The sequence below is a fragment of the Callionymus lyra genome, chromosome 16 (assembly GCF_982586985.1).
Source record: "Callionymus lyra chromosome 16, fCalLyr1.hap1.1, whole genome shotgun sequence".
Classification (NCBI taxonomy): domain Eukaryota; kingdom Metazoa; phylum Chordata; class Actinopteri; order Syngnathiformes; family Callionymidae; genus Callionymus; species Callionymus lyra.
The window spans coordinates 24,530,923-24,557,092 of record NC_141833.1 but is presented as its reverse complement, the minus strand read 5'-3'; the positions used below and the strand labels follow the sequence as shown (position 1 = coordinate 24,557,092).

At 42.6% G+C, this 26,170-nt stretch overlaps 2 protein-coding genes and 1 long non-coding RNA gene across 3 annotated transcripts; 2 read left to right on the top strand and 1 right to left on the bottom strand.

Moving 5' to 3' along the window:
* Positions 1-1,672: 1,672 nt before the first annotated feature.
* On the bottom strand, positions 1,673-2,863 carry LOC148064241 (uncharacterized). Its single transcript, XR_015713514.1, has 3 exons — positions 2,805-2,863; positions 1,947-2,105; positions 1,673-1,759 (listed from the first exon to the last, which is right to left on the bottom strand). It is a non-coding gene; the product is annotated as an uncharacterized LOC148064241 (long non-coding RNA).
* A 1,034-nt stretch (positions 2,864-3,897) lies between these two features.
* On the top strand, positions 3,898-7,224 carry higd1a (HIG1 hypoxia inducible domain family, member 1A). The gene is made up of 5 exons (XM_087810417.1): positions 3,898-3,928; positions 4,337-4,460; positions 5,467-5,541; positions 6,475-6,609; positions 6,707-7,224. The coding sequence occupies exons 3-5, from the start codon at positions 5,478-5,480 to the stop codon at positions 6,781-6,783; spliced, it is 276 nt and encodes a 91-aa protein (XP_087666543.1). The 5' UTR covers positions 3,898-3,928; positions 4,337-4,460; positions 5,467-5,477; the 3' UTR covers positions 6,784-7,224.
* An 842-nt stretch (positions 7,225-8,066) lies between these two features.
* On the top strand, positions 8,067-17,541 carry ccdc13 (coiled-coil domain containing 13). The gene is made up of 13 exons (XM_087810412.1): positions 8,067-8,079; positions 8,344-8,563; positions 11,031-11,179; positions 11,242-11,384; positions 11,443-11,514; positions 11,572-11,688; positions 12,161-12,412; positions 13,745-13,921; positions 15,240-15,461; positions 15,511-15,584; positions 15,644-15,706; positions 15,762-15,887; positions 17,047-17,541. The coding sequence occupies exons 2-13, from the start codon at positions 8,361-8,363 to the stop codon at positions 17,081-17,083; spliced, it is 1,635 nt and encodes a 544-aa protein (XP_087666538.1). The 5' UTR covers positions 8,067-8,079; positions 8,344-8,360; the 3' UTR covers positions 17,084-17,541.
* The last annotated feature ends 8,629 nt before the right edge of the window (positions 17,542-26,170 follow it).

Sequence of the window (26,170 nt, the reverse complement as noted above, 5' to 3'; positions counted from 1 at the left end):
CCGAGGCCCACGGCCCCAATGGATTTGGATCCTGGGCAGGCGGGGCCCTAGTGATGCTGCTGTCAGGAGCGGCGTCTAGCTGGGGGTACCTTTATCCCGTCGGGCTTGGCCTTGGGTTTAAACCAATAGCGAAGCGGTTAGAGGGCGGAGCACCAAATGATGTCGAACCCCTGAGTTATCATCATAATCTTAGGTTCGACGAACTGGTGCGAAGCCCTCTAACCTAGTCGCCCAACAGCCGCCTTTCTCGCCGAGTTTTCAGTTGGAGGAAGTGTGGAGGCGGTTTCCCGCCTTTATAGGAAATGGACTGCACCAAGCTGGGTGGCGAGTTCATTAAGCATTCTCGGAGACGAGGCGGGGCCTCAAGGATAAACCAATAGCGAAGCGGTTGGAGGGCTTCGCCCCAATTCGTAGAACCTGAGATTATGATGATAACTCAGGGGTTATCAGCTTTCATGTGGTTGTTGCTGGACAGAACTAGGTTGTTACGATCACCTTCTACCACTTGGAAGTCATACACTCTACAGACCAATTGATCAGAAAATGTGTTGAAATTGATGTTTTTCACCATTTGTGAAAGCCCCCCAAGAAAATGGATCTTGAGGAAAAGTCACGCACTGTCATCCTTTCATCCTCTCCAGGAATTTTTAAGTTTTTCTCAGAACTCGAGAACAAAGCCCGACTAAGGAAACGTTTCCTTGAACAGAGGGGGTTATCTGGGACGTTGCTGCCAGAAAACTCCCACCAGGAGTGCTAGCTGAGAATCAATGTTTGACTTCATATTGAAAACTTGACTTTTTATAACTGATCCACTTACTGTTTGCCACCCATCCATTGTCTTCCTGCAGCAAGGAAGCCAGAAACAAGTGTTTGTACCGTTACAACTGAGGTCTCTGCTTACAAACAGTGTCAATTTGATCTACGCTTGATCTTATTTTAGATCTTTTTTCTGGTACTTCAAAGATACTGTTAGACGTTGGCAAGAAGACAGAAGAAACTGCAGAATCTAAACATTTTTCAGTCAGTGGGTTCAGAAATGTATTTTCATTATTTACTTTTATAATCACACACACAGATTTCTCAAAGTACTTCCCGTCAGAAAGCCTTCATCATCTTCAACTGGTTAAAATGTAATATAATTCAACGAATTTTTCATGATACTTCTTTGTGCAAGTGCGTAATAAGAACAACGTTTTTATCAGGATATTAAAAAAAAATACAAAAAAATACAAAAAAATAGTCAAAACAAAAATAAACAGATTTAATAAATAATTTAACGCATTATATCACATCATAACATGGTGCAACTTTGAGTTGCATATTGTGTATACTTTAATTACTTGTGTTATCATGCAATCATATTATTTTCATTATTGATTTTACAAACGTATTGTTCATGGCAATTAGATGGATGGATGGATGGATGGATGGATGAGTGGATGAGTGGATGGATGGATACAACTTTATTGATCCTCTGGAGGTCAGAGGTACTTCGGGAAATGTATGGCCTTTTAACAATTTCATGTGAACAAGGAAAACTACTGAAGATCATTTTGAAGCTCGTGTCATGTGGCGCCCCCCAGTGGCAGTACAACAACGTTACATTTACATCATTTCACATTTTATTCTCAACTTGTTGCAGAGATTTCAGCTCCTTTTATTGATACAACAGGTGGCGTCCATTGATGAAGGTCATAGTACTGCGACCTATAGCTCCGCTCCCAGCTCTTAGTGTACCTGAGGTTTGACCTGCTGATCCCTGTGGAAAGACTCCTCGTGAGAAGCAACAAGTATTCACTTATGAAGACATTTGCAGATGTGTTTGAATAAAGGGCACAAATTAATTTTACAAGAATCGTGTATAAGTGAAAGAAATGAAGAAAAAATAGAGAATTGAACGAGATAAAAACACTCAAAAATAGAAGAAAACAAATTCTAAATCAAACCTGATGGTCCAGAACTTGCTCTTCATGAATCCACTTCCTGTTCCTTTTCAATGTCCTCGTCTAAATTCTTCTTCTACCGTCTCTTTATCGTCCTCACGTCCATCCTGTCCAACATTCTTCATCTCTTCCTCTCATCTCTTCCTTTGTTGAATTGAATTCCTGGATCCATTTTTCCTTAATCATCTATAGTCTTACTTCAACTGTATAGAGTCTTGAGGTAACTTTGTTATGATAAGACACTTGAATTGAAAATATAATCCAAACTTTAATGTTTGATCAGAGCTGCCAAGTGTCAGCGTTGAGTGACAGTCGTGTAATTTGAGTGACATTCACACGACACATTTCTCAGGCTTACGTTGACCTTTACTAAAATACTATATTGACCTTTTTCAAAATAAACATTGGTACTTTGTGCTGTAACCAATCAGAAGCCAGTATTAGGCGAGTCCATCTTTGATGACACAATCAGATCATTTTAAATGTCAAGTTTAAGATGCAATGAATCAATACTTTCCAATAATCCCAGTCATTGATGAACATAGATCTCTTGTAGAGAACGAGACTAACCAAGAAAATGTCATGAAAATTCAGAAATCGATCAAACAAACATCATATTTGATATTTGATTTATGACTCAAAGAAAACACGTTCATGATGATAAATCAATAAAGTTAACATCAATGTCATGAAAGGACGTTAAACTATTAAATCATAAAATATCAAATTTTGGATAAATGAATAAATAAATCACGTTAAACTTATGGTCGTATGACGTCTATATATTGTCATATATGATGTTAAAGTCATATTTGTGGATAATAAACCAATAACATACGAGACATTAAATCATTTTCTTACTTCTGTCTTCACTCGCGCTGCGGTCGCTGTTCTTTCTTCCCGCCAGTGCAGCGCTTGTGTGCGTCACTCAAGTGCATCCGTCCACAACACAGACTCATATTAGTTCCTGTTTAGCAGAATTAATCAAATAATTGCACGAAATCATAACGTGGTCATTTTTAATTCACAGGCGACCCCCGGGGTCACAGGGAGGGGGTGACAAATTGCTGTGACCCTGTTGACCCACATTTAGAAAACACATCTGGCGCCCCCTACTGGTTGGAACTGGTTGGTGCTTCTGGGTCAACTTGCATGAAACAGAAAAAATCCACAACATAGTTAAAAAATATCAGAAAAATAAACGAAGGATAATTTATGGTTTATTGTTTTATCCTCGTTGTGTATTTTATTGTAAGACGCTCAATAAAATTAAATAATGTGTAGAAGTTGATCTTTGGGTAAAGTTATTAAGCTGATGAATAAACGAAGGAAATGAAATGTTCTTAAATGAAAGAAAAGAACGAGGTCAAAGGTCAACAACAACAAAGGAAACAGACATGACAGTAATTGCTTCAGGAAATGCCACAGACTCATTATCTGTCCAGAGAAGTATTTGATGTCCAGTCTGGACCGAGCAGAACTCAGAGCAGGTCCGTTTTATTTATTATTATGTTATTATTACAGTGACGTCACAACAACAAAGACCTGGAGAAACTAAACGTTCATCAAGAAAATGTCAAACCATCAGATGATAGTTATGGAATAAATCCAAGCATGGATTTAATTCATTTTAAAATCCAGATTGAACGCGTGTATAAAAGTAAGTCGATATAATGTAAATATAACATAAACAAAGTATATTTTGATGGAGAAGTGACTTAATCAGACAAACAAAAACGCGTCACGACAATGTTTGGTCTTCAGTTTGAAAACACGTGGATCAAGAAAAGAAAAACAGTAGAAAGAGAAGATTTTAAAAGAATGAATGAACGTTCGAAGGTCACGCCATTAGCGATCTAAACGTGACGCAACATGTGCAGCCACTTCCGGTGCAGCCACTTCCGTTTAGGTATCCATCCAAGATGGATACCTAAACGTATTTCCCTCTTTGCTTTTACCTAGTTCAAGCGTCTTCCTGGCTTGAGGTAGGTCACAGGAGAAGTTATGACGTGAATATATAATGGATGTTTATGTTCCTCTATATAGATATAATATAGCTTTGCTAAAATCCGATTAAAACGCGATCCAGACATTAGTTTATACAACCAAACCGGCAGAACGTATCTGTATCTTGGCGTCAGTTGTATCTTTGATTGTTCAGGAGGCGTGTACAGTGAACATCTCGTGGTGCGTTCAAAAGCATCAGCTCTACTCTTTTATAATCCCGGACATATAATTTATAAAAGCTCATTACTAAAGTAATGTCTACAAACACTCACGTAACACATTTGTTACTCTTTATTTTCGCCTATTGAAATAAAGTATTTGCGCAAACACATGTATTTAACTTCCGTTACGATCTTGTCCGACTATTTGAACTCATCACTCACCAGCTGATGCTGTGACGTCACGCCGACGTACAGCGGTAGTTACATCACAGATCAAACTCTCCGGCATTTTCAACCAACGCTGGTGCGAACGTGAGACCTTTTGTGTCGTTCATCTTCGAGGTTCAAGGTGAGAAAATAATAATGTGTGTCGTTGTTTCACCTCTAGTGTGTGTTTGTGTGTGTGTATGTGTAGTTTCATCTCAAGTGTGTGTAGTTTCATCTCAAGTGTGTGTAGTTTCACCTCAAGTGTGTGTAGTTTCACCTCTAGTGTGTGTTTGTGTGTAGTTTCATCTCAAGTGTGTGTTTGTGTAGTTTCACCTCAAGTGTGTGTTTGTGTAGTTTCACCTCAAGTGTGTGTTTGTGTAGTTTCACCTCAAGTGTGTGTTTGTGTAGTTTCACCTCACGTGTGTGTGTGTGTGTAGTTTCACCTCGAGTGTGTGTGTGTGTGTGTAGTTTCACCTCGAGTGTGTGTGTAGTTTCACCTCGAGTGTGTGTGTAGTTTCACCTCGAGTGTGTGTGTGTGTGTAGTTTCACCTCGAGTGTGTGTGTGTGTGTGTGTGTGTGTAGTTTCACCTCGAGTGTGTGTGTGTGTAGTTTCACCTCGAGTGTGTGTGTGTGTGTGTGTAGTTTCACCTCCAGTGTGTGTGTGTAGTTTCACCTCCAGTGTGTGTGTGTGTAGTTTCACCTCAGGTGTGTGTGTGTGTGTAGTTTCACCTCGAGTGTGTGTGTGTGTGTGTAGTTTCACCTCGAGTGTGTGTGTGTGTGTGTAGTTTCACCTCGAGTGTGTGTGTGTGTGTAGTTTCACCTCGAGTGTGTGTGTGTGTAGTTTCACCTCGAGTGTGTGTGTGTGTGTAGTTTCACCTCGAGTGTGTGTGTGTAGTTTCACCTCCAGTGTGTGTGTGTGTAGTTTCACCTCAGGTGTGTGTGTGTGTGTAGTTTCACCTCGAGTGTGTGTGTGTGTGTGTAGTTTCACCTCGAGTGTGTGTGTGTGTGTGTAGTTTCACCTCGAGTGTGTGTGTGTAGTTTCACCTCCAGTGTGTGTGTGTGTAGTTTCACCTCAGGTGTGTGTTCTCAACATCTGTCCTTCACGTGGAACAACTTCTGAATCTTCTTCTCCTTCCTCTTCTTCGCAGCTTCAGTCACGATGTCTGACGACGTTCAGTCCAAACTGTTGAGGAAAGTCAAAGAAAATCCTTTCGTCCCGTTCGGTGAGAAACCTGTCAGTCATGTCTGAGTCTCGTGTGGATTTATTGCTTTGAAACCTTGTTTTACAACATTTACTTCATATAAACCAGGAGCCATAAAGCTTCCTGTGTCAGAGTCACGCACAGATAATAACTGTAATAATAGTAATAAAACTATTACTAATAATGTAAACAATGACGTGTACAATTCTATATTTGAAAGTCAAAAATATATATACATTTATAAAATGTGATTTTTCTAACATCCAAAAACAAAAAGATATTCGAGGGACAACATTTTTTAACGACAAAATATTTTTTTTAATCTAAAAAAGGATAAGAATACTAAGAAATACCTGGAAGTAACTCCAGTTCTATTAGTACATGTGAAGCCCTCTAACAGGCTTTGATATTGAATACTGAGAACCAGAGGTTAGGTCTGGTGGAGCATTTAAACACACAGGGATTTTCTTTCTTTTAATCTAAAGTAAATCTGGGGAGAAATTAAAAGGTCACGGTTTAAAGATTAGGTAAAAATGTCAAACTTTCTTTTTGAACAAAAAAAAAAAGGGAAAATGAGCCACAAAACCAAATGTTTTCTTTAAGTTCTTTAAGGAAATCAATAATTCGTGGGGCGACATTTTTTAATGACAGAAACGACAACCAGTTGATTAAAATGCTACTGAGCCAAAGTCCAGGCTCGTGTGAACAGATAGAAAAATGTATTTTTGGACAGAACTCCTTGTGACCCTGATGTTGTTTTAGAAAATCCCTCGAGGGTCCCGTCAGCGCTCCTTGTGAAGACCCTTGTGTCTGTAGGGACAATGTTAGTGACCCCTCATGTTAGTGACCTCTAATGTTGGTGACCCCTGCTCTAGAGTCTGACTCTTGTTTCGAGATGGTCTTATTATAGTATGTGTTTATAAATATTTATCTATGGATCTGATTTTCTTCCAGGAATTGCAGGGTGTTGTGCGATCGCCGGGTACCGACTATGGAAAATGAAGAATCGCGGCGACACAAAGTTGTCGGTCCACCTCATCCACACTCGTGTCGCGGCTCAAGGCTTCGTGGTCGGATCCATCATTATTGGTACGAACAATATCTTGTCATGTTTCCATGGAAACCTGAACTGGTCACGAAGGAATGTCTTGAATCTTGATTTTAATTGTGTTTTTGTTTCTTCCAGGGGTGGTTTATTCCATGTACAAAGATTACATCGTGGCGCCCCGAGAACAGGCCGCACTGAAGAACAAGACGACATGAAGATACTCTCGTGTTGAGATGTTTAGCGTATTTATTTTAACACTGTCTGTTGTTTAACGTCATCACTGAACAAACACTGGACTGAACGATCGCAGAAGTTTTGTTTGGACCAGAAGAATCGTTGAGACGGACGAGGATCGACGTGTAGAAATGATTTGTTTTAAGATGTTGACAAAACTGTTAGATTTCCTTCCAGAAACACGTCTTCAAAGTATTAAATGAACCACAGACTCTTTCGCTTCTTCACCCGAGCATCAAACAAGCATTTTTATTGTATTTGCTTTGATGGTAAGAAAGTCTCACCTGCTGATGCCATTATCCACCGCTGTTTATTCACCGTCGTACCTGAGATGCCTCCAGTCGCCGTGATGTTGATTTGAAAGATAAACTCTCAACTAATGTCTTTTAGAAAATAAAAAAAAGTTCCAATTATCTTTTAAATGTTGTGAATACTTTCTTTCCTTAAAACTCTTCACTGGCTTCCAGTTTCTTTCAGGATCAACTTTAAAATTCTGGTTCTTACTTTCAGATCTATTCATGGTCAGGCTCCTCCTTACATCACTGATCTGATCCAGCCTTACACCCCAGCTCGGGCTCTGAGGTCTGTGGATCAGAATCTACTGATGGTTCCACGCACACGGCTCAGGACCAGAGGAGAGAAATCTTTTCAGGCTGTTGCTCCTAAGCTTTGGAACGATCTTCTCTCTCTTTGCTCTTGATGATCTACTGACTCCTTTAAGAAACATCTTAAGACGTTTCTATTTGTTCAGGCTTTTCCTTGAATTTCTCGAACTCCTGTGTTGTTCTCAGTATTATCTTGATCTTTAAAGTATGTACTTTTTTGAGTATTGTTTTGATTGTCTAAGCGCTTTGTGACCCTGGTCTCGAAAAGCGCTATATAAATAAATATTACTTACTTACTTACTTACTTTCATCAGATGTAAATATAGGTTTATTGTGGTTGTGACGTTTATTTTAAATAGAAAACGATGAAAATATTTAAGGTAAATATATCTTAATATACAGTCGAATCTGTTATTAGAAACTTTCAGAGCTACTGTGTTTTTGGTGAAACAAACTATATCAGCGCGAGATCTCGCTCAAAGTATCGCGACACTCGTTGCCACGGTAACGACGTCAACACTGAGACGCGAAGCAGTTTTTATTTCTATTCTCCGATGACTTTGTTACATTAAATCTTCCTTCGTTCGCGCGCTTTGATCTCACTTTTAAAAACACGCAGCGTTTCAAAAACGACACAAACACGGAAGTTCCTTCAGGATCGTCGTGAATACGGTAAGAAAGTACAGTTCGCTGAACATAATGTGAATATAAACAACAGTATTTTCACAGACCATGAATTAAACATTGGAACGATTGAATAAAAAACATTTTTTATTTTATCAAAGATTTCACGACTATAGTAGATATTAGTATTTTTTATATGAGAAGATGGTCTTTGATACATTACTTTAATCTATTATTATTGTTCAATTAAAACTGAAATCACTGATGAATAATTAAAAATATCGCTTGTCAAAAGTTCTCACTTTATTCCAGACAATATATTGATATTTATGGTCCTTCAGAAGATGGAGGACGACGACGAGCTCAACAACACGTTGAGGCTTCAGTTCCAGACGCTCCAGAAACAGCAGGAGGTCCGGAAGAGAGAGAAGACGAGAGCGAAGGAAGCAGACAAACCTACCAGCGCTTATGTCGCAGGAGATTTTGTGGATTTCTCTCAACAGAAGAGCCAGAAAGATGACGTCAAGTACAGGTGAGTGAAAACAAGACTTTTATTTACTTCAAATTCATCTTCATGTTCGCCAATCACGGCCTCCTCGATGAGATGGTGTTGAGAGAAGGTCCTCAGGTCTAGATGGCTTCTGGTGAGAAGGTTTTGTTAGAGACACATACAGTGACATGATCAGAAACATCTCTCACATCAACCTGATGTAAAACAAAGATGGTTTTGTTTACACCTGGACACTCTTGTTTGTGTGAGTCAAACGTATCGCGTCCCCCTGGAGGGACGGAGACACCTTCAGCTCTAACTCTACCCTCGATCTCCAGGTTAATGACACAAAACAACTCGCTGACAAGATTGACTTGTTGAGCTTGGCCTGGAGAAAACTTTCGCGACAGAGTCCGGTTTAAGGTTCTTTGAGCCGGGTCGAAAGACATGAAAAATATGACCCATCTAGCCTGTCTGGCATTAGGACTCTTAGCGGACTTTAGATCCTCAAGGTTCTCATGGTCATTCCTCCAGGACCACCTTCACAGCCTCACCAACATCATAGTAACGTTCAGGGGATGAGAGTTTCCTGGAAAGGAAGGCGCAAGGGTGTGGCCTACCATCCCTGGGGCAGATCCGTGAGAGGATCAGTCCGACCACAACGTCTGAAGCGTCCACCTCGACGATGAACCGTTGGCTGGTGTCGGGGGGGATGAGGACGGAGGTGAAGTCGAGGCTCCTGAACGTGTTCTCCAGGTCTCTGGGGAAAAGACAGGTCATGTAAGGGAGACAATAGTACTTTTATTCCTGATAGATCTTCGATAAAAATGGGCAAACCCGAGGAACCTCTGCACCTCCTGGTGAGAGGTGGGCGTGGTCACCACTGAAGCAGGTGCATGTGTTTCTCCTCATCGGGGGAAAAGATCACAATGTCATCCAGGTACACAAAGACATAAACATTAATGTTAGATTAAAATCATTTTACACTATAACTATACGACATACTTAAATTAAAGTATAAATTACTCGCTTCATCTAAGAGCGGAAACGTTTGACTACACATTCACAATAACATTCCACTCCAGACTGATTCACTGGTTCAAGACAAGCTTGGATCAGAATTAGATACGACACCAGTTATTTAAAAACATCTGTTGATCTGCAAATCACACCTTAAATCGTTGATCAAAGAACGAAGCAAGACACGCCCGGGAAAGGGGGGATAAAAGACGGAAGAGAAGATAACCCCCGCCCGAGAACAGTTTGATTACAAGAAAACAAATCAGGATGTCTCTCTGCGGGTGATCGTGACACAGGGAACTTGAAAGAACCATTTGACTGGAAAGAGACGACCTCCCGGACGGGAAATTTGACTTAATATAGTTTCTACAGATTGGGACCTTTTCTCCCGGGACTATTGACCTGTACAGTCGCCGGGAGAAAGTGTGTCCGATCGATCGTAAAGCTTGTAATTTGTTTCACTTGAAGCGGCGAATAAACGACCCGTGACACTCTCTGGATTGTCCATCTTTCTCCACGAAGCGAAGTATAAGAGCTGGAAGTGACGTCGTGTTGGAGCGACGGAAGCGACTCCGTGTTTTGATCGTTTTATTAAGCATATCACGTAGTTTATCATTGACCAGACTTTACAGGTGCGTTGGTTAAACCAAGAGGCATAACTAGATACTCGTAATGTCCTGTTGGTGTTTTGAAAGCAGTCTTCCACTCGTGCCCCTCCACGATTCTGACGAGGTGGCAGACATGGCGGAGGTCTAGCTCGGTGAAGATCTTGTCCCCCTCCCAGCAGTTCAAATGCCGTAAAGATAAGATGAAGAGGATTTCTGTTCTTAACTGTAATGGTCAATCCATGGGCGGAGGGACTTCTTCTCAAGGAAGAAAAACCCAGCACCAGCTGGAGAAGAGGAAGGACGGATGATTCCTTGATGTAGGTCTCCATGGCCTTGCGTTGAGGAGTTGATGGAAAGTACAAGTTCCCACTGGGGATGGAGCTGCCTGGCAACAAGTCCATGGAACAGTCATATGGTCTGTGGGGGGGTAGAGAGGTGGCCTTGGACTTACTTAAAACCTCAGCTAGATCACGGTAGCAGCGTGGAACGTTAGCGAGATCAGGATCGACAACAGAGGTAAGCAGTGAGCTGTGTGGTTTGGGCAGGAATCGGCACAAATAGGTCCTCACCAGGTGGTTTCCTGTTTCATCCAGTCAATGACAGGACCTTCACTGACCAGGGGGTCCTTAGATTAACGAATGAATTGCAAAGAGTCAAATACATGGAAACTTTATTTGGTTGACAATGTATTATTATAATCAATATATTTCTTTTAATGCCCCTTCCAACGCTATTAGGGAAACAAACACCGAAAGACGATGAACATGATAGAATCATGATAGAATCATGATAGAATCATGAAGAAAAGTGGTTTGATAACATCGGATTTAAAGACCTTGAGGACCTCCTGACCATGTGTCCATCATTCGTCTTCTTCTCAGGCTGCTGGAGGACGAGAACGAGAACCTGCTGGAGCAGATCCGGCAGCTGAAGGACGAGAACGGTCGTCTCTTCAAACTCGTGAGCGAGAAAGACTTCGAGATAACGCACCTGTCGAGGAAGCGAGAGGAGGAGAGGCTGGCCCTGGCAGGTACGAAAAACACACCTGAGGTCCGACGGCGTGAGACGTCTCACCTGCCGCTCATCGTCCAGGAACGGCCGGCCTGGCCGGAGACGCCGCTGCCACCAAGATCGTGGAGCTGTCCAAGAAGAACCGGGAGCTGACGGCCGACATCGGCCAGGAGAAGGTCCGCGTGAGGCAGCAGAGCCGGCGGATCAAGGAGCTGGAGACCGAGGTGACGACGAACTCATCGGTTAGTCCTCGCAGAAGAAAAGTGACCAGTTTTGTTGCAGCTTCAGACGACTCTGCTCAACTCACCGAGCGACGCCAAGAACAAGAACCGACGCTCGGGTCACGAGTCCAAGGTGAGTTTTTCAGGAAAGTTGTGCGTCTGCGTCGACTGATGATGGACGTCCTGGCAGGAGGACAACCCCGTGGTGAAGGCGCTGCAGGACAAGTTAGCTGCTGCACAACTGAAGGTCACCGAGTATCGTAACCAAGTCCAGTCGGTCAAGCAGGAGCTGAAGATGGCGCAGAAGGTGGTTCTAGTGAGAGTTTCAGAGGCACCAGAATATTGAATCAATGTTGGAACTTTTATTTCTTTTAATTGAAATTATTTTAAGCTTTTAACTATTTTATAATGATTAAATCAACTCCATATTGAAAGCCTGAATTCGTTTTTAATTAAGTAATCATTACATTTTTTCAATTAATTATTTATTATTTTACGCATAGTTTAATATTCTTATTCCAAAAATAATATCTAAATATAAATATTTAAAAGTCTTTCGATATAAATGTGTTTGTATATTAAATTTAAAAGGAAAATATTTTTTTTTTTAAATGTTGAATTTAGAAAATAAATATTTATAAAATGATATTTTAAATTGTAAATGTTTAAAAAAAACATTTTCAATTTAGTAATTATTTATTTAAATGATTATTTCATCATAGACAAGTTTTAATTGTTGTTCTGAAGATCTGACGACGTGGATCTCTCTGGTCGTGCAGGTGTTGACCAGTGAAGTCGGTGAAGAGGTGAATCTCCAGCAACTGCTCAACACTCCAGGAAGCTTCAGAGGACGTTCTCAGCAGATCCTGGCCCTGCAGACCCGAGTGAAGGACCTGGAGCTGCAGCTCAGTCACTCCAGCCACAGACTGTCCAGCCTCAGCTCTGAAGACGACTTCCAGCAAAAACCCTCTCAAGACAGAAACGTGAGCCACATCCGCATGATGGAGAAGGAGAAGAGAGAGATGTTCGAGGTGAGTTGAGGCTTAAAGGTTGATCCACTATATGAACAATATCGTATCAATGTTCAACAGCATCGTAACCATTTGTTATTTTCCTGCCTTTCAAATCACATTCATATCATAGAACAACTGTTGTTAATACTTCAACAGTGTTTAATCCTATTTTTTATATATATTTGTAGATATTTCAATGTTTGTGCATGTTTGTGTTGCAATTAAACCTCTGGCCTCTAGATGGCTGCAGATTACTGAGGACAAGAGGATACAGTGAGTCCAGCAGCTTTTAAAGCTGAGGTTTGGACATATTTTGGTTTGAAAACTAATGAAAGTAGTTACGACTTCATCAAGAGTCATGTAGTCTGTTAATACTACAACACCAGAGTCAAGTACTGGACAATACTACACATATATACTTGTTACTACACTATCACAACTCCAGAGTCAAGTACTGGACAATACTACACATATATACTTGTTACTACACTATCACAACACCAGAGTCAAGTACTGGACAATACTACACATATATACTTGTTACTACACTATCACAACACCCGAGTCAAGTACTGGACAATACTACACATATATACTTGTTACTACACTTTCACAACACCAGAGTCAAGTACTGGACAATACTACACATATATACTTGTTACTACACTATAACAACACCAGAGTCAAGTACTGGACAATACTACACATATATACTTGTTACTACACTATCACAACACCAGAGTCAAGTACTGGACAATACTACACATATGTACTTGTTACTACACTATCACAACACCAGAGTCAAGTACTGGACAATACTACACATATGTACTTGTTACTACACTATCACAACACCAGAGTCAAGTACTGGACAATACTACACATATATACTTGTTACTACACTATCACAACACCAGAGTCAAGTACTGGACAATACTACACATATGTACTTGTTACTACACTATCACAACACCAGAGTCAAGTACTGGACAATACTACACATATGTACTTGTTACTACACTATCACAACACCAGAGTCAAGTACTGGACAATACTACACATATATACTTGTTACTACACTATCACAACACCAGAGTCAAGTACTGGACAATACTACACATATATACTTGTTACTACACTATCACAACACCAGAGTCAAGTACTGGACAATACTACACATATATACGTGTTACTACACTATCACAACACCAGAGTCAAGTACTGGACAATACTACACATATATTGTTACTACACTATCACTGTATATAACTATGCTGTATCATGATACTATCTACTTGCTCTTGACTGTAAACACTAGTGTTGACTACACATGAGCCTTTATTTCCACAGAGGGTCTCGGCCGAACACGAATCTCTCCTGAAGGACCACGATGAGCTCAAGAGGAGGTTGGAAGCCTCCAAAGCCAGACATAAGTCTTTGTCTGCTGAGATCAAGACTCTGAAAACTCAGATATCGACTCTCTTGGATAAAGCCAAACATGACGACGAGCTCGTGGAGGCTCTGCTGGTGAGAACTTCAGTCATGAACTCATTCATTTGTATCTAAAACAACCTGGAGGAACAAGTATAAACAAGTATAAACAAGTATAAACAAGTATAAACAAGTATAAACATTGATGAAGGAAAAGTTTTTCATTTCGGTTGCATCTGGACTCAAGGTTTTGAAGGATGTTGTTGACAGACTTGAACAAACGATTTCTGGCTCCCCCTATGGTAGTACAGTGTAATTGCATCAGTCACTACATGAGAGAAAGACTCAGTTTTATCTTCCTGATTCAAAGTACTTCAGCTTAAAAGGATCAAAACACAGAGTCGCTCAAACACGACGTCACTTCCGTCCCAGGTCTTATACTTCGCTTCGTGGACAAAGATGAACAATCCAGAGCAGGGGTCGGCAAACTCGGTCCTCAAGGGCCGTAGTGGCTGCAGGTGTTTGTTCCAACCAATCAAGAGGACACATTTTGACCAATCCGGTGTCTTAGGAGTGTAATCAGTTGATTGTCAGTCTGGTGTTGCTTGTTTCAGCTGAAACCCCATTGGTTAAAATGTGCTCGATCGGTTGGAACAAAATCCTGCCCCCACTGCGGCTCTTGAGGACCAAGTTTGCCCACCTCTGATCCAGAGTGTGTAACGGGTCATTTTTTCGCCGCGTCAAAGAAAAACAAGCTTTCAATAACGATCGGACCCACTTCTCCCGGCGGCTTTACAGGTCGATAGCCCCGGGCAGACTGGTGTTTTGCTCTGGAAACATCCCTATATTTAAGGCAAATTTCCCGTCCGGGAGGTCGTCTCTTTCCGGCCAAATGGTTCTTTCAAGTTCCCTGTGTCACCGATCACCCGCTGAGAGACTGTCCTCCTGTAATCTAATTATTCAAAGGTTTTCGGGCGGGGGTCACTTTTTGTTCTGTCTTTCGCCCCCTCTTTTCCGGGTGTGTCTTGCTTCGTGCTTTGATCTACGATTTAAGGTGTTTATTAACTGCCTGGACTGTCAATCATCAGTCTGAGTGGAATTTTGATTGTAAATGTGAAGTCAAATGTTCCCGCTCTTAGATCAAGCGAGTCATTTATACTTTATATTTTAAATATCTTTTAGCATTAATTGAAGTATGGCGTATACTTATATAATAGTTTTAATCTAACAAGCTCATGGAAATAATTGCAACTGCCATCTCCGTCACTTTAATACCTGGTTAAGCTACTGTTAGCAACAGGATTATTTCAGAAGTGTTTTTTTTCTTTTATTGTATGTTTTTTTTATGATTCTTTAAATGTAAGTGACGTGAAATGAGCTCTTATGCATGAACGGTTGAATCCTGACCCGACAGAAGCAGCAGAGTCAGATGCAGGACGTGTTGAGACAGTTCGGACAACAGCAGAACACGCCGACTAGGGGGTCGGAGCCACAACTCGAGTCAGAACCGGCGCCGAAGATCGTCAGCGAGGCTCCGATGAACAACAGCCCCGTCCAGAAGCTCAAGCAAACCATCGCGGAGAAGGAGGGAATCATCAAAGAGCTGGAGGAGAAGCTGAAGCAGATCTCAGTCAAGGTACAAGAACTCAAGTCCAACATGTTGATTCTAACACGTGCTTCTGCAGGAGCTGAACGTGGACCGACACAGCCCAGCACGTCCAGCAGAGGGCGACATCAACATGGGAATCACGTCCTCCTTGTACGTTTCACTCGTTTCTTGGTTATTTTCGAGACTAAATGAGATTCTTTTGCCTCCAGCGCCGTCTCCAAGTTCGGTCACAAACTGATTCTTCCGGCTGTGGGCGGAAGTTTGGACCTAATGTGAGTCATTGTAACGTCTCGTCTGGATGGTGCGTTCACGTGTCTCTCTCTCCAGAAGCTCCAGCAAGTGTCCGCAGTGTTTGACTGACGTGAGCTCGATGATGACTCAGAGTCACGAGTACAAGATCCTGTGCATGGAGAGAGACCGGCTGCTGGACCAAGTCCGAGTTTTACAGACCAGGTATCCATGACTTGACCTGTCGAACTTTTCCTGCTGCAAACATGAACGACACAAATGTCTTGGTGTGCTGTGGTTCACCTGTGGTCCTCACCTGTGGTCTTCACCTGTGGTCCTCACCTGTGAAGATATTGAACCTTCTGGAAATAAAATCATTTAGAATGTTTCTAGTAATTAAAAAATATATATGAATTCCTGTAGCACATCCAGATGATTCAATCTAAAAGTGTAGTGTATCAACTCTTAATCCCATTACAGCAAAGCCCTTCCACTAGTATCAGAAAGAAATAACGCTCTAGAGCCTCCTCCATTAGGTACTTAGCCAAAATAACATCTTGAATTCCCTCAAAAATCCACAGTGAGCCTGATGAGTCTTATGTATTAATTTACAAACTGGCCTCGAACCACCTTTATATGGTACAGGGTGCTCAGAAACATGTACCGTGATCCCCCGCGAGGATCCATAGTATTACAGGTTTTCTTTCACTTTATATTTGTTTCTGTTGATTATGTTGTGTAGTTTAGTATTGAGCTGCAGTCAAACATCAAATATTGACCCTAGTGATCACATATTTTGGGAGTTTGAGCAGAAAATGATTCATTTTCACCAGTTTTAATGATCCACGGCTTTAATATTCATCAAAGAACGAACATAAGACTCGATTCACTGGAATCTTCTTGACAACATCTGTCGATGAAACCGGTTCATGGAATCTATTCATCTTTACACAAACTTAACAGTGATTTACTCGAACAGCGAATCAACTAATGAACACACACACCTTACTTATGGTGCTAACAAAACACACCTCCCATGATGCCTTTCTACACACTGATCTATTTAGTCACACCTGATTGGTTGATACAATACTGTGTTTAAATTCTATGTTTCTATGTCATAAGTCATCCACAGCACTAATTAGATGGCTGGGCGGCAAAGCATTGCGAGAGCTGTTCATGTCACCATTACTGAGAGGGTTATTCAGAGGAATGTTTATTTTGCAAGTTCAACTGAATGTTAAAAAAATAAAGGAAGTAGAAAACGACTATTTTGTTAACACAACATTAAACCAGTTGTGTTTCCTGGTTATTATATCTTGATGCGTCACTTGAGCGTCAGAGAATCAAGTGTTAATTCTTTGACTGTGTTTGTGTGTCACAGAGAGAAGGACTCGAACCAGAGGTTTGTGGAGTCGTGAGGCGACAGAAACCATGGTGAGACGGAAACACTCGGACAAGGCTTCACGAGAGACATGTGGATTGTGAGAAGGTCAGAGCGAAGCTTGTTGCTATTTTTACCTTCAGAGCAGAAACGAAGCTGCCACGTCCTGATCTGCGGCAGCAGCAGCTTCTGAAGTCTGCTGACCTCAGGAAGTCCGAGCCCAGGGCGTCTCTGAGCGGCTCCGACAGACGTGAGGAGGTCAGGCGTGTTCCTCTGACAGACGTGGACCACTAACTGGTGCCTTCATGTCCAGCTGAGTCCCACCTGCACGTCAGACCAGCAGAGAGACTCGATGGGTCAAGAAGAAATGAATCTCCTCGACTGCTGCTCGTCAAACCTCAACAAACGCTCCTCTTTTTACCGTCTTTCATTCCTGGACAGTTTCTCATGTTGTTTCTGTTCCGAACATTCAATCAATACAGTTGAACATATTAATTCAGAGAAGTTTGGTTTGTGAGTCCATGATCTCAGGTTTGTGCGCCTGCAGCTCCTCCAGGAACTCTGGTTTCCTCCAGTGTTTCCAAGATTACGATCAGAAAATCTTTGTTTCCAGTCGTCGTCGTCGTCGTCATCATCAATGTTGTCGTCGTCAATGTTGTCATCATCAATGTTGTCGTCGTCAATGTCGTTAACGTCGTCAACGTTGTCGTCATTAATGTCGTCGTCGTTGTCATCGTCAATGTTGTCGTTATTAATGTCGTCAACGCCGTCGTCAATGTTGTCGTTAACGTTGTCGTCATTAATGTCGTTGTCAACGTCGTCAACGCCGTCATTAATGTCGTCAACGCCGTCGTCAATGTTGTCGTTAACGTTGTCGTCATTAATGTCGTTGTCAACGTCGTCAACGCCGTCATTAATGTCGTCAACGCTGTCGTCAATGTCGTCGTTAACTTCGTCAACGTCGTCGTCATTAATGTCGTCGTCAACGCCGTCATTAATGTCGTCAACGCCGTCATTAATGTCGTCAACGCTGTCGTCAATGTCGTCGTTAACTTCGTCAACGTCGTCGTCATTAATGTCGTTGTCAACGTCGTCATTAATGTCGTCAACGTCGTTAATGTCGTTTTCAACGTCGTCAACGCCGTCATTAATGTCGTCAACGTAGTCGTCAATGTTGTCGTCATTAACGCCGTCAACGTCGTCGTCATTAATGTCGTTGTCAACGTCGTCAACGCCGTCATTAATGTCGTCAACGTCGTTAATGTCGTTTTCAACGTCGTCAACGCCGTCATTAATGTCGTCAACGTCGTCGTCAATGTTGTCGTCATTAACGCCGTCAACGTCGTCGTCAACGTCGTCGTCGTTAATGTCGTCGTCAACGCCGTCATTAATGTCGTCAACGCTGTCGTCAATGTCGTCGTTAACTTCGTCAACGTCGTCGTCATTAATGTCGTTGTCAACGTCGTCATTAATGTCGTCAACGTAGTCGTCAACGTCGTTAATGTCGTTTTCAACGTCGTCAACGCCGTCATTAATGTCGTCAACGTAGTCGTCAATGTTGTCGTCATTAACGCCGTCAACGTCGTCGTCATTAATGTCGTTGTCAACATCGTCAACGCCGTCATTAATGTCGTCAACGTCGTCGCCAATGTTTTCGACAAGGTCATCAACGTCGTCATTAATGTCGTCAACGTAGCCGTCGTCGTCAATGTTGTCCTCATTAATGTCGTCAACGTCGTCATTAATCTTGTCGTCAATGTCGTCGACATTGTCGTCATTAATGTCGTCAACGTCGTCATTAATCTTGTCGTCAATGTCGTCGACATTGTCGTCATTAATGTCGTCAACGTCGTCAATGTTGTCATCATTGTCATCATTACTGTCGTCACATCGTCAACGTCGTCAACGTCGTCATTGTTGTCATTGTCGTCATCATTGTCGTCAATGTTGTCGACATTGTCGTCACTAATGTTAACGTCAGCGTCGTCATCATTGTCGTCACTAATGTTTACGTCAGCGTCGTCATCATTGTCGTCAATGTTGTTGACATTGACGACAATGATGACGTCGACGTCGACAATGTTCTCATCATTTCCATCATTAATGTCGACATTGTTTTCATTAATGTCGTCAACATCGTCGTTAACGTTGTCATTAAAGTTGTCGTCATCGTCGTCAACGTTGTCATCTTTGACGTCATTAATGTCGACATTGTCGTCAGTAATGGTGTCGTCAACGTCAACATCGTCGTTAAAGTTGTCGTCAAAATCATCAACGTCGTTGTCGTCCACGTTGCCAGTCGATTGTTTTCTGAATCTAAACGTCATGTTTGTGTAGAACCTGGACTAGAATAAGTGCAGCTTCACTATAAATGACAGACAGTCTTGACAGTCTTCTGCAGGATTGTTGATCAGATGTGTTGCGACAGAAAGAAATGATCGATGACATCACGTCCGACGAAGGAAGAAGATTCTTAATCTGCAGCAACATCGTTGCGTCTCAACTGTTTCAACAGCATGTTCTCTCGTGGATGTTGGTTCCACGCCGACCTCTTGGCGTCCCTTGAGCAACTCAAACAGTCCATAGGCTTCATGTTTCCTGGGAACATCAGGACTAACAGGACCTGACAGTGAACCATCGCTGGGAAGCGCCTCGTCGCGTGAATGTTCTTCCTGGGACCGGATTCCTGTTTTGGAGACGAAGCATCTGTGCTGCGACACTTGTTTTCTGTCCGTCGTGCCAAAGAGATTTTTCCGAACAGAAGCTCCTTGCTCTGCACATCACGCCTGATTTCATGCCGGAGCCGAGGCAGCGAGCGGCTTCAAACGCGCTCTGTGTCTCGGGAGCCTGTGGGGGATCGACAGGTCTCGATCGGACGGAGCCAGAAAGTGCCACAAGACAAAAATATCAGGGACGTGATGAAGAAGCTTTTATGCTGCGAGGAACAAACTGGAGTCTGTGTCGGAAACTCTGGTCGAAGGTGATGAAGCTGCAGATGATCGTCAGGAAACTCATCTTCACAGAGAATTCAAAATAAAACTGCCTTCAAACATCTTCACAGACGAAACTCAAATGTATGGAAAATATTCACGATAAGATGAAATATTCATTTTCTTCTGCTGCAGTTTGAACTATTGATAAAGTTTGAATTATCAATAAAGTTTTGAATCATCAATACAATTTAAAAAATCAATAAAGTTTGAATCTTCAATAACTTCATAAAGTTTAAAACTGTAAAGTTTAATTAACCTCAGCAACGTATTAATTTAGAATAAATCATTTGACATAATTGTTTGATAAGTTATTGTGAAGAAACATTTCCACCAACATTATTAACATAAGTTTCATTAACACTGTAATCAGTCGTGACTCAACGTCAACCGTTTCAAGTGAAATATTATTTTATCTCCACTGTGTTGTTGATACTTTTATTCAGTAGAATATTGTCTTCTGCGTATTACCTCGATGGAGCCGCAACAGGCTGTTACACTGTCCCAGCTACCTGGGGTGAGAGGCAGGAGACACAAACAGACTCACGTGTGCGAGGAGATCAGAGTACCCGGAGTAAACCCAGGTTCAGTCGAGGAAAGATTAGATTTGAATCTGAACATATGCCACCTGGTTTGCTTTCCAGGGTGTCCTAGAACCACTAGCACACAAATTAAACTTTAATGGAAGTATTTATAGCAGTACTACTACTACTACTAATAATAATAATAATAATAATACTTCTACTACTGATAATACTACTATTACTACTGAGCCTGATCTCTGAAAGGCACTTTACAAATAATAATGACTTTCTTACTAATACTTCTACTTCTACTGCTACTACTAATCTTCTCATCATCATAATAACAATAAAAATGATTAAAGTACATCTTGTTTATATACCAGCTCAATAGGAAGAGATGAGGGACACTCTGAACAGCTCTCCAGCCTTTCGCACACACACACACACATGCACACACACACATGCACACACACACGCACACACACACATGCACACACACACGCACATGCACACACACACATGCACACACACACACACACACACACACGCACATGCACACACACACACGCACACACACACACGCACACACACACATGCACACACACGCGCACATGCACACACACACATGCCCACACACACGCACATGCACACACACACATGCACACACACACGCACACACACACATGCACACACACATGCACACACACGCGCGCACACACGCACGCACACGCGCACACACACACACACAGACAGATACGCACACAAACACACACACACACGCACGCAAACACACACACAGACAGATACGCATACAAACACACACACACGCGCGCACACACACACACACACAAACACACACACGCGCACACAAAAACACACGCGCGCAAACACACACAAACACACACACACACGCACACACACCCGCACAAACACACACACACACACAAACCCACACACACACGAACACACACACACATGCACACACACACATGCAAACACACGCATGCACACACACACGCACACACACATGCACACACACATGCACACACACACGCGCACGCACACACGCACGCACACGCGCAAACACACACACAGACAGATACGCATACAAACACACACACACACGCGCGCACACACACACAAACACACACACACGCGCACACAAAAACACACACACACGCGCGCAAACACACACACACGCGCACACACAAACACACACCCACACACCCACACACACACACACACACGAACACACACACACACACACACACAAACACACACACACACACACACGCACACACGCACACACATACACAGTCGTAAATCAACCTATGTGTGTTTGTCTGACTGAGGCTGGAAACAGAAAAGTTGTCGTCCGTTGTTTCTGCTGCGTTTGTGTTGCTGTAAACATGTTTGTGGAACATTGTGTCATCAATCAACACAAATGTATTTGTCGACATGAATCTAAGATTCATTTCCTGGTGTTGACTCTGTCATTAATGATGTCATGGCGTCGAAATACATTCACTTTCATATTGTCAGTGGAGTCTCTGATTTATTCCGAGATGCAAACCAAACACAACTATGTCAACACTGCACGTCAACAGAGCCTCCTATTTGTCATTCCAGGTTTCAATGAGTTCTTTCTCCGTCCCAGGTATTCCCTCGTTCCTGACCAGAGCTTCCTGCAGACCATTGACTGCTGCACCAGCTAAAGTCAACAGTGGAGCCGAGGTTAAAGTTAGCATCAGTGCATCAGGCACCGAACGCCAAGAAACCGTTTGAGCCTCAGAGAGTCCATTCATCTGCGCCCGCCTCGCATTTACATCTAATGTAAAGAAAATAAAGCTCCGGCTAATGAGCAAATTTACAGTAAGTAGAACCAAACTAATGGCTTTTTGCTGAGAAGATGAAATGAAGTCGTCTCAGGAACGGATTAAAAAATTAATCCAGGCTGATTCGTGTTATCACGAGATTAATGACGAGCATCGGTGCTCGCATGCTAGCATCGGCTCCTAAATCATAGCATACAACCTTAGCACCTGTCCCAACATGCTAACACCCATCCCCCTCATGTTAGCAACATCTCCCACACATTAGCAACATCTCCCACACGTTAGCAACATCTTCCACACGTTAGCAACATCTCCCACACGTTAGCAACATCTTCCACACGTTAGCAACATCTCCCACACGTTAGCAACATCTTCCACACGTTAGCAACATCTTCCACACGTTAGCAACATCTCCCACACGTTAGCAACATCTCCCACACGTTAGCAACATCTTCCACAAGTTAGCAACATCTCCCACACGTTAGCAACATCTCCCACACGTTAGCAACATCTTCCACACGTTAGCAACATCTTCCACACGTTAGCAACATCTTCCACACGTTAGCAACATCTCCCACACGTTAGCAACATCTCCCACACTTTGGCAACATCTCCCACACGTTAGCAACATCTTCCACACGTTAGCAATATCTCCCACACGTTAGCAATATCTCCCACACGTTAGCAACATCTTCCACACGTTAGCAACATCTTCCACACTTTGGCAACATCTCCCACACGTTAGTAAGTAAGTAAGTTAGTAATATTTATTTATATAGCGCTTTTCGAGACCAGGGTCACAAAGCGCTTAAACAATCAAAACAATACTCAAAAAAGTACATACTTTAAAGATCAAGATAATACTGAGAACACAACAGGAGTTCGAGAAATTCAAGGAAAAGCCTGAACAAATAAAAACGTCTTAAGGTGTTTCTTAAAGGAGTCAGTAGATCCATCAAGTGCAAAGAGAGAGAAGATCGTTCCAAAGCTTAGGAGCAACAGCCTGAAAAGATTTCTCTCCTCTGGTCCTGAACCGTGTGTGTGGAACCATCAGTAGATTCTGATCCACAGACCTCAGAGCCCGAGCTGGGGTGTAAGGCTGGATCAGATCAGTGATGTAAGGAGGAGCCTGACCATGAATAGCTCTGAAAGTAAGAACCAGAATTTTAAAGTTGATCCTGAAAGAAACTGGAAGCCAGTGAAGAGTTTTAAGGATCGGAGAAATGTGAGTTCTCCTACTTGAGCGGGTCAGAATTCTGACTGCAGAGTTTTGAATCAACTGCAGACGAGACACATCCTTCTTGTTAAGACATGAAAACAAACTGTTACAATAGTCCAGACGAGAAGAAACAAATGCATGGATTATAAGATCCAGATCATGTTCCGACAACATTTTCCTAAGTTTAGAGATTTTTCTCAGTTGAAGGAAACAGTTTCTGGTCAGTTTTCTTCAGTGTCGAACAAGAGACATGTCTTTATCAAATACAACACCCAGGTTTCTCAGGCTCAGTTTGACAGACTGACCTAAGTCACCCAAGTACTGACTCAACCCTGGAATCTTATCATCAGGAGCAATCACCAGAGTTTCAGTTTTGTCCACATTTAGCTGTAGAGTGTTTTCACTCATTGTTTGATTTCTAGCAACAATTGACTAAGTTCAGCCTCTGAGGCTCAGTTGGATCAACAGAGCAGTAGAGCTGGATGTCATCAGCAAAAATGTGATAAGAAACATCTGGAAATCTCTGAATGATTTTACCGAGGGGAATCAAGTACAGCAAAAACAATAAAGGACCCAGAACAGAACCTTGAGGGACTCCACACAACAGATCTGCCGATTCAGACCTCATTTGATTGACAGATACACTAAAACTGCGCCCAGAAAGGTAAGATGAGAACCATTCTAACACAGACCCAGACAGTCTTCATCCCTCAGTCTTCTCAGCAGGATCTGGTGATCAACTGTGTCAAAGGCTGAGGACAGATCCAAGAGAACCAGAACAGTGGATTTACCAGAGTCAGCCGACATCATGATGTCACTGGACACTTTCAATAAAGATGTCTCCGTAGAGTGATGTTTACGGAAGCCAGACTGAAACTTCTCATGGATGTCGCTCTGATCGTGATCGTGGGAGATGTTAGCAACATCTTCCACACGTTAGCAACATCTCCCACACGTTAGCAACATCTCCCACACTTTGGCAACATCGCCCACATGTTAGCAACATCTCCCACACGTTAGCAACATCTTCCACACGTTAGCAACATCTCCCACACGTTAGCAACATCTCCCACACTTTGGCAACATCGCCCACATGTTAGCAACATCTCCCACACGTTAGCAACATCTTCCACACGTTAGCAACATCTCCCACACGTTAGCAACATCTCCCACACGTTAGCAACATCTTCCACACGTTAGCAACATCTCCCACACGTTAGCAACATCTCCCACACGTTAGCAACATCTTTCACACGTTAGCAACATCTCCCACATGTTAGCAACATCTCCCACACGTTAGCAATATCTTCCACACGTTAGCAACATCTCCCACACGTTAGCAACATCTCCCACACGTTAGCAACATCTTCCACACGTTAGCAACATCTTCCACACGTTAGCAACTTCTCCCACACGTTAGCAAAATCTTCCACACGTTAGCAACATCTCCCACACGTTAGCAACATCTTCCAAACGTTAGCAACATCTCCCACACTTTAGCAACATCTTCCACACGTTAGCAACATCTTCCACACGTTTGCAACATCTCCCACACGTTAGCAACATCTCCCACACGTTAGCAACATCTCCCACATGTTAGCAACATCTCCCACATGTTAGCAACATCTCCCACACTTTGGCAACATCTCCCACACGTTAGCAACATCTTCCACACGTTAGCAACTTCTCCCACACGTTAGCAACATCTCCCACACTTTGGCAACATCTCCCACACTTTAGCAACATCTCCCACACGCTAGTAACATCTTCCACACGTTAGCAACATCTTCCTCACGTTAGCAACTTCTCCCACACGTTAGCAACATCTTCCACACGTTAGCAACATCTCCCACACGTTAGCAACATCTTCCAAACGTTAGCAACATCTCCCACACGTTAGCAACATCTTCCACACGTTAGCAACATCTTCCACACGTTTGCAACATCTCCCACACGTTAGCAACATCTCCCACACGTTAGCAACATCTCCAACACGTTAGCAACATCTCCCACATGTTAGCAACATCTCCCACACGTTAGCAACATCTCCCACACTTTGGCAACATCTCCCACACGTTAGCAACATCTCCCACACGTTAGCAACATCTTCCACACGTTAGCAACTTCTCCCACACGTTAGCAACATCTCCCACACTTTGGCAACATCTTCCACACATTAGCAACATCTCCAACACGTTAGCAACATCTCCCACACGTTAGCAACATCTCCCACACGTTAGCAACATCTTCCACACTTTAGCAACATCTCCCACACGCTAACAACATCTCCCACTTGTTAGCAACATCTCCCACACGTTAGCAACATCTTCCACACTTTAGCAACATCTCCCACACGCTAACAACATCTTCCACTTGTTAGCAACATCTCCCACACTTTAGCAACATCTCCCACACGTTAGCAACATCTTCCACACGTTTGCAACATCTCCCACACGTTAGCAACATCTCCCACACGTTAGCAACATCTCCCACATGTTAGCAACATCTCCCACATGTTAGCAACATCTCCCACACTTTGGCAACATCTCCCACACG

What these genes read in the sequence shown, in the direction of transcription:
- higd1a (XM_087810417.1), top strand. Translation starts at nt 5,478, where the DNA reads ATGTCTGACGACGTTCAGTCCAAACTGTTGAGGAAAGTCAAAGAAAAT. An exon ending in AAATCCTTTCGTCCCGTTCG is followed by an intron (nt 5,542 to 6,474) that starts GTGAGAAACCTG and finishes ATTTTCTTCCAG; the next exon opens with GAATTGCAGGGTGTTGTGCG. An exon ending in GGTCGGATCCATCATTATTG is followed by an intron (nt 6,610 to 6,706) that starts GTACGAACAATA and finishes TGTTTCTTCCAG; the next exon opens with GGGTGGTTTATTCCATGTAC.
- ccdc13 (XM_087810412.1), top strand. Translation starts at nt 8,361, where the DNA reads ATGGTCCTTCAGAAGATGGAGGACGACGACGAGCTCAACAACACGTTG. An exon ending in TCAAGGAGCTGGAGACCGAG is followed by an intron (nt 11,385 to 11,442) that starts GTGACGACGAAC and finishes GTTTTGTTGCAG; the next exon opens with CTTCAGACGACTCTGCTCAA. An exon ending in ATGGGAATCACGTCCTCCTT is followed by an intron (nt 15,585 to 15,643) that starts GTACGTTTCACT and finishes TTTTGCCTCCAG; the next exon opens with CGCCGTCTCCAAGTTCGGTC.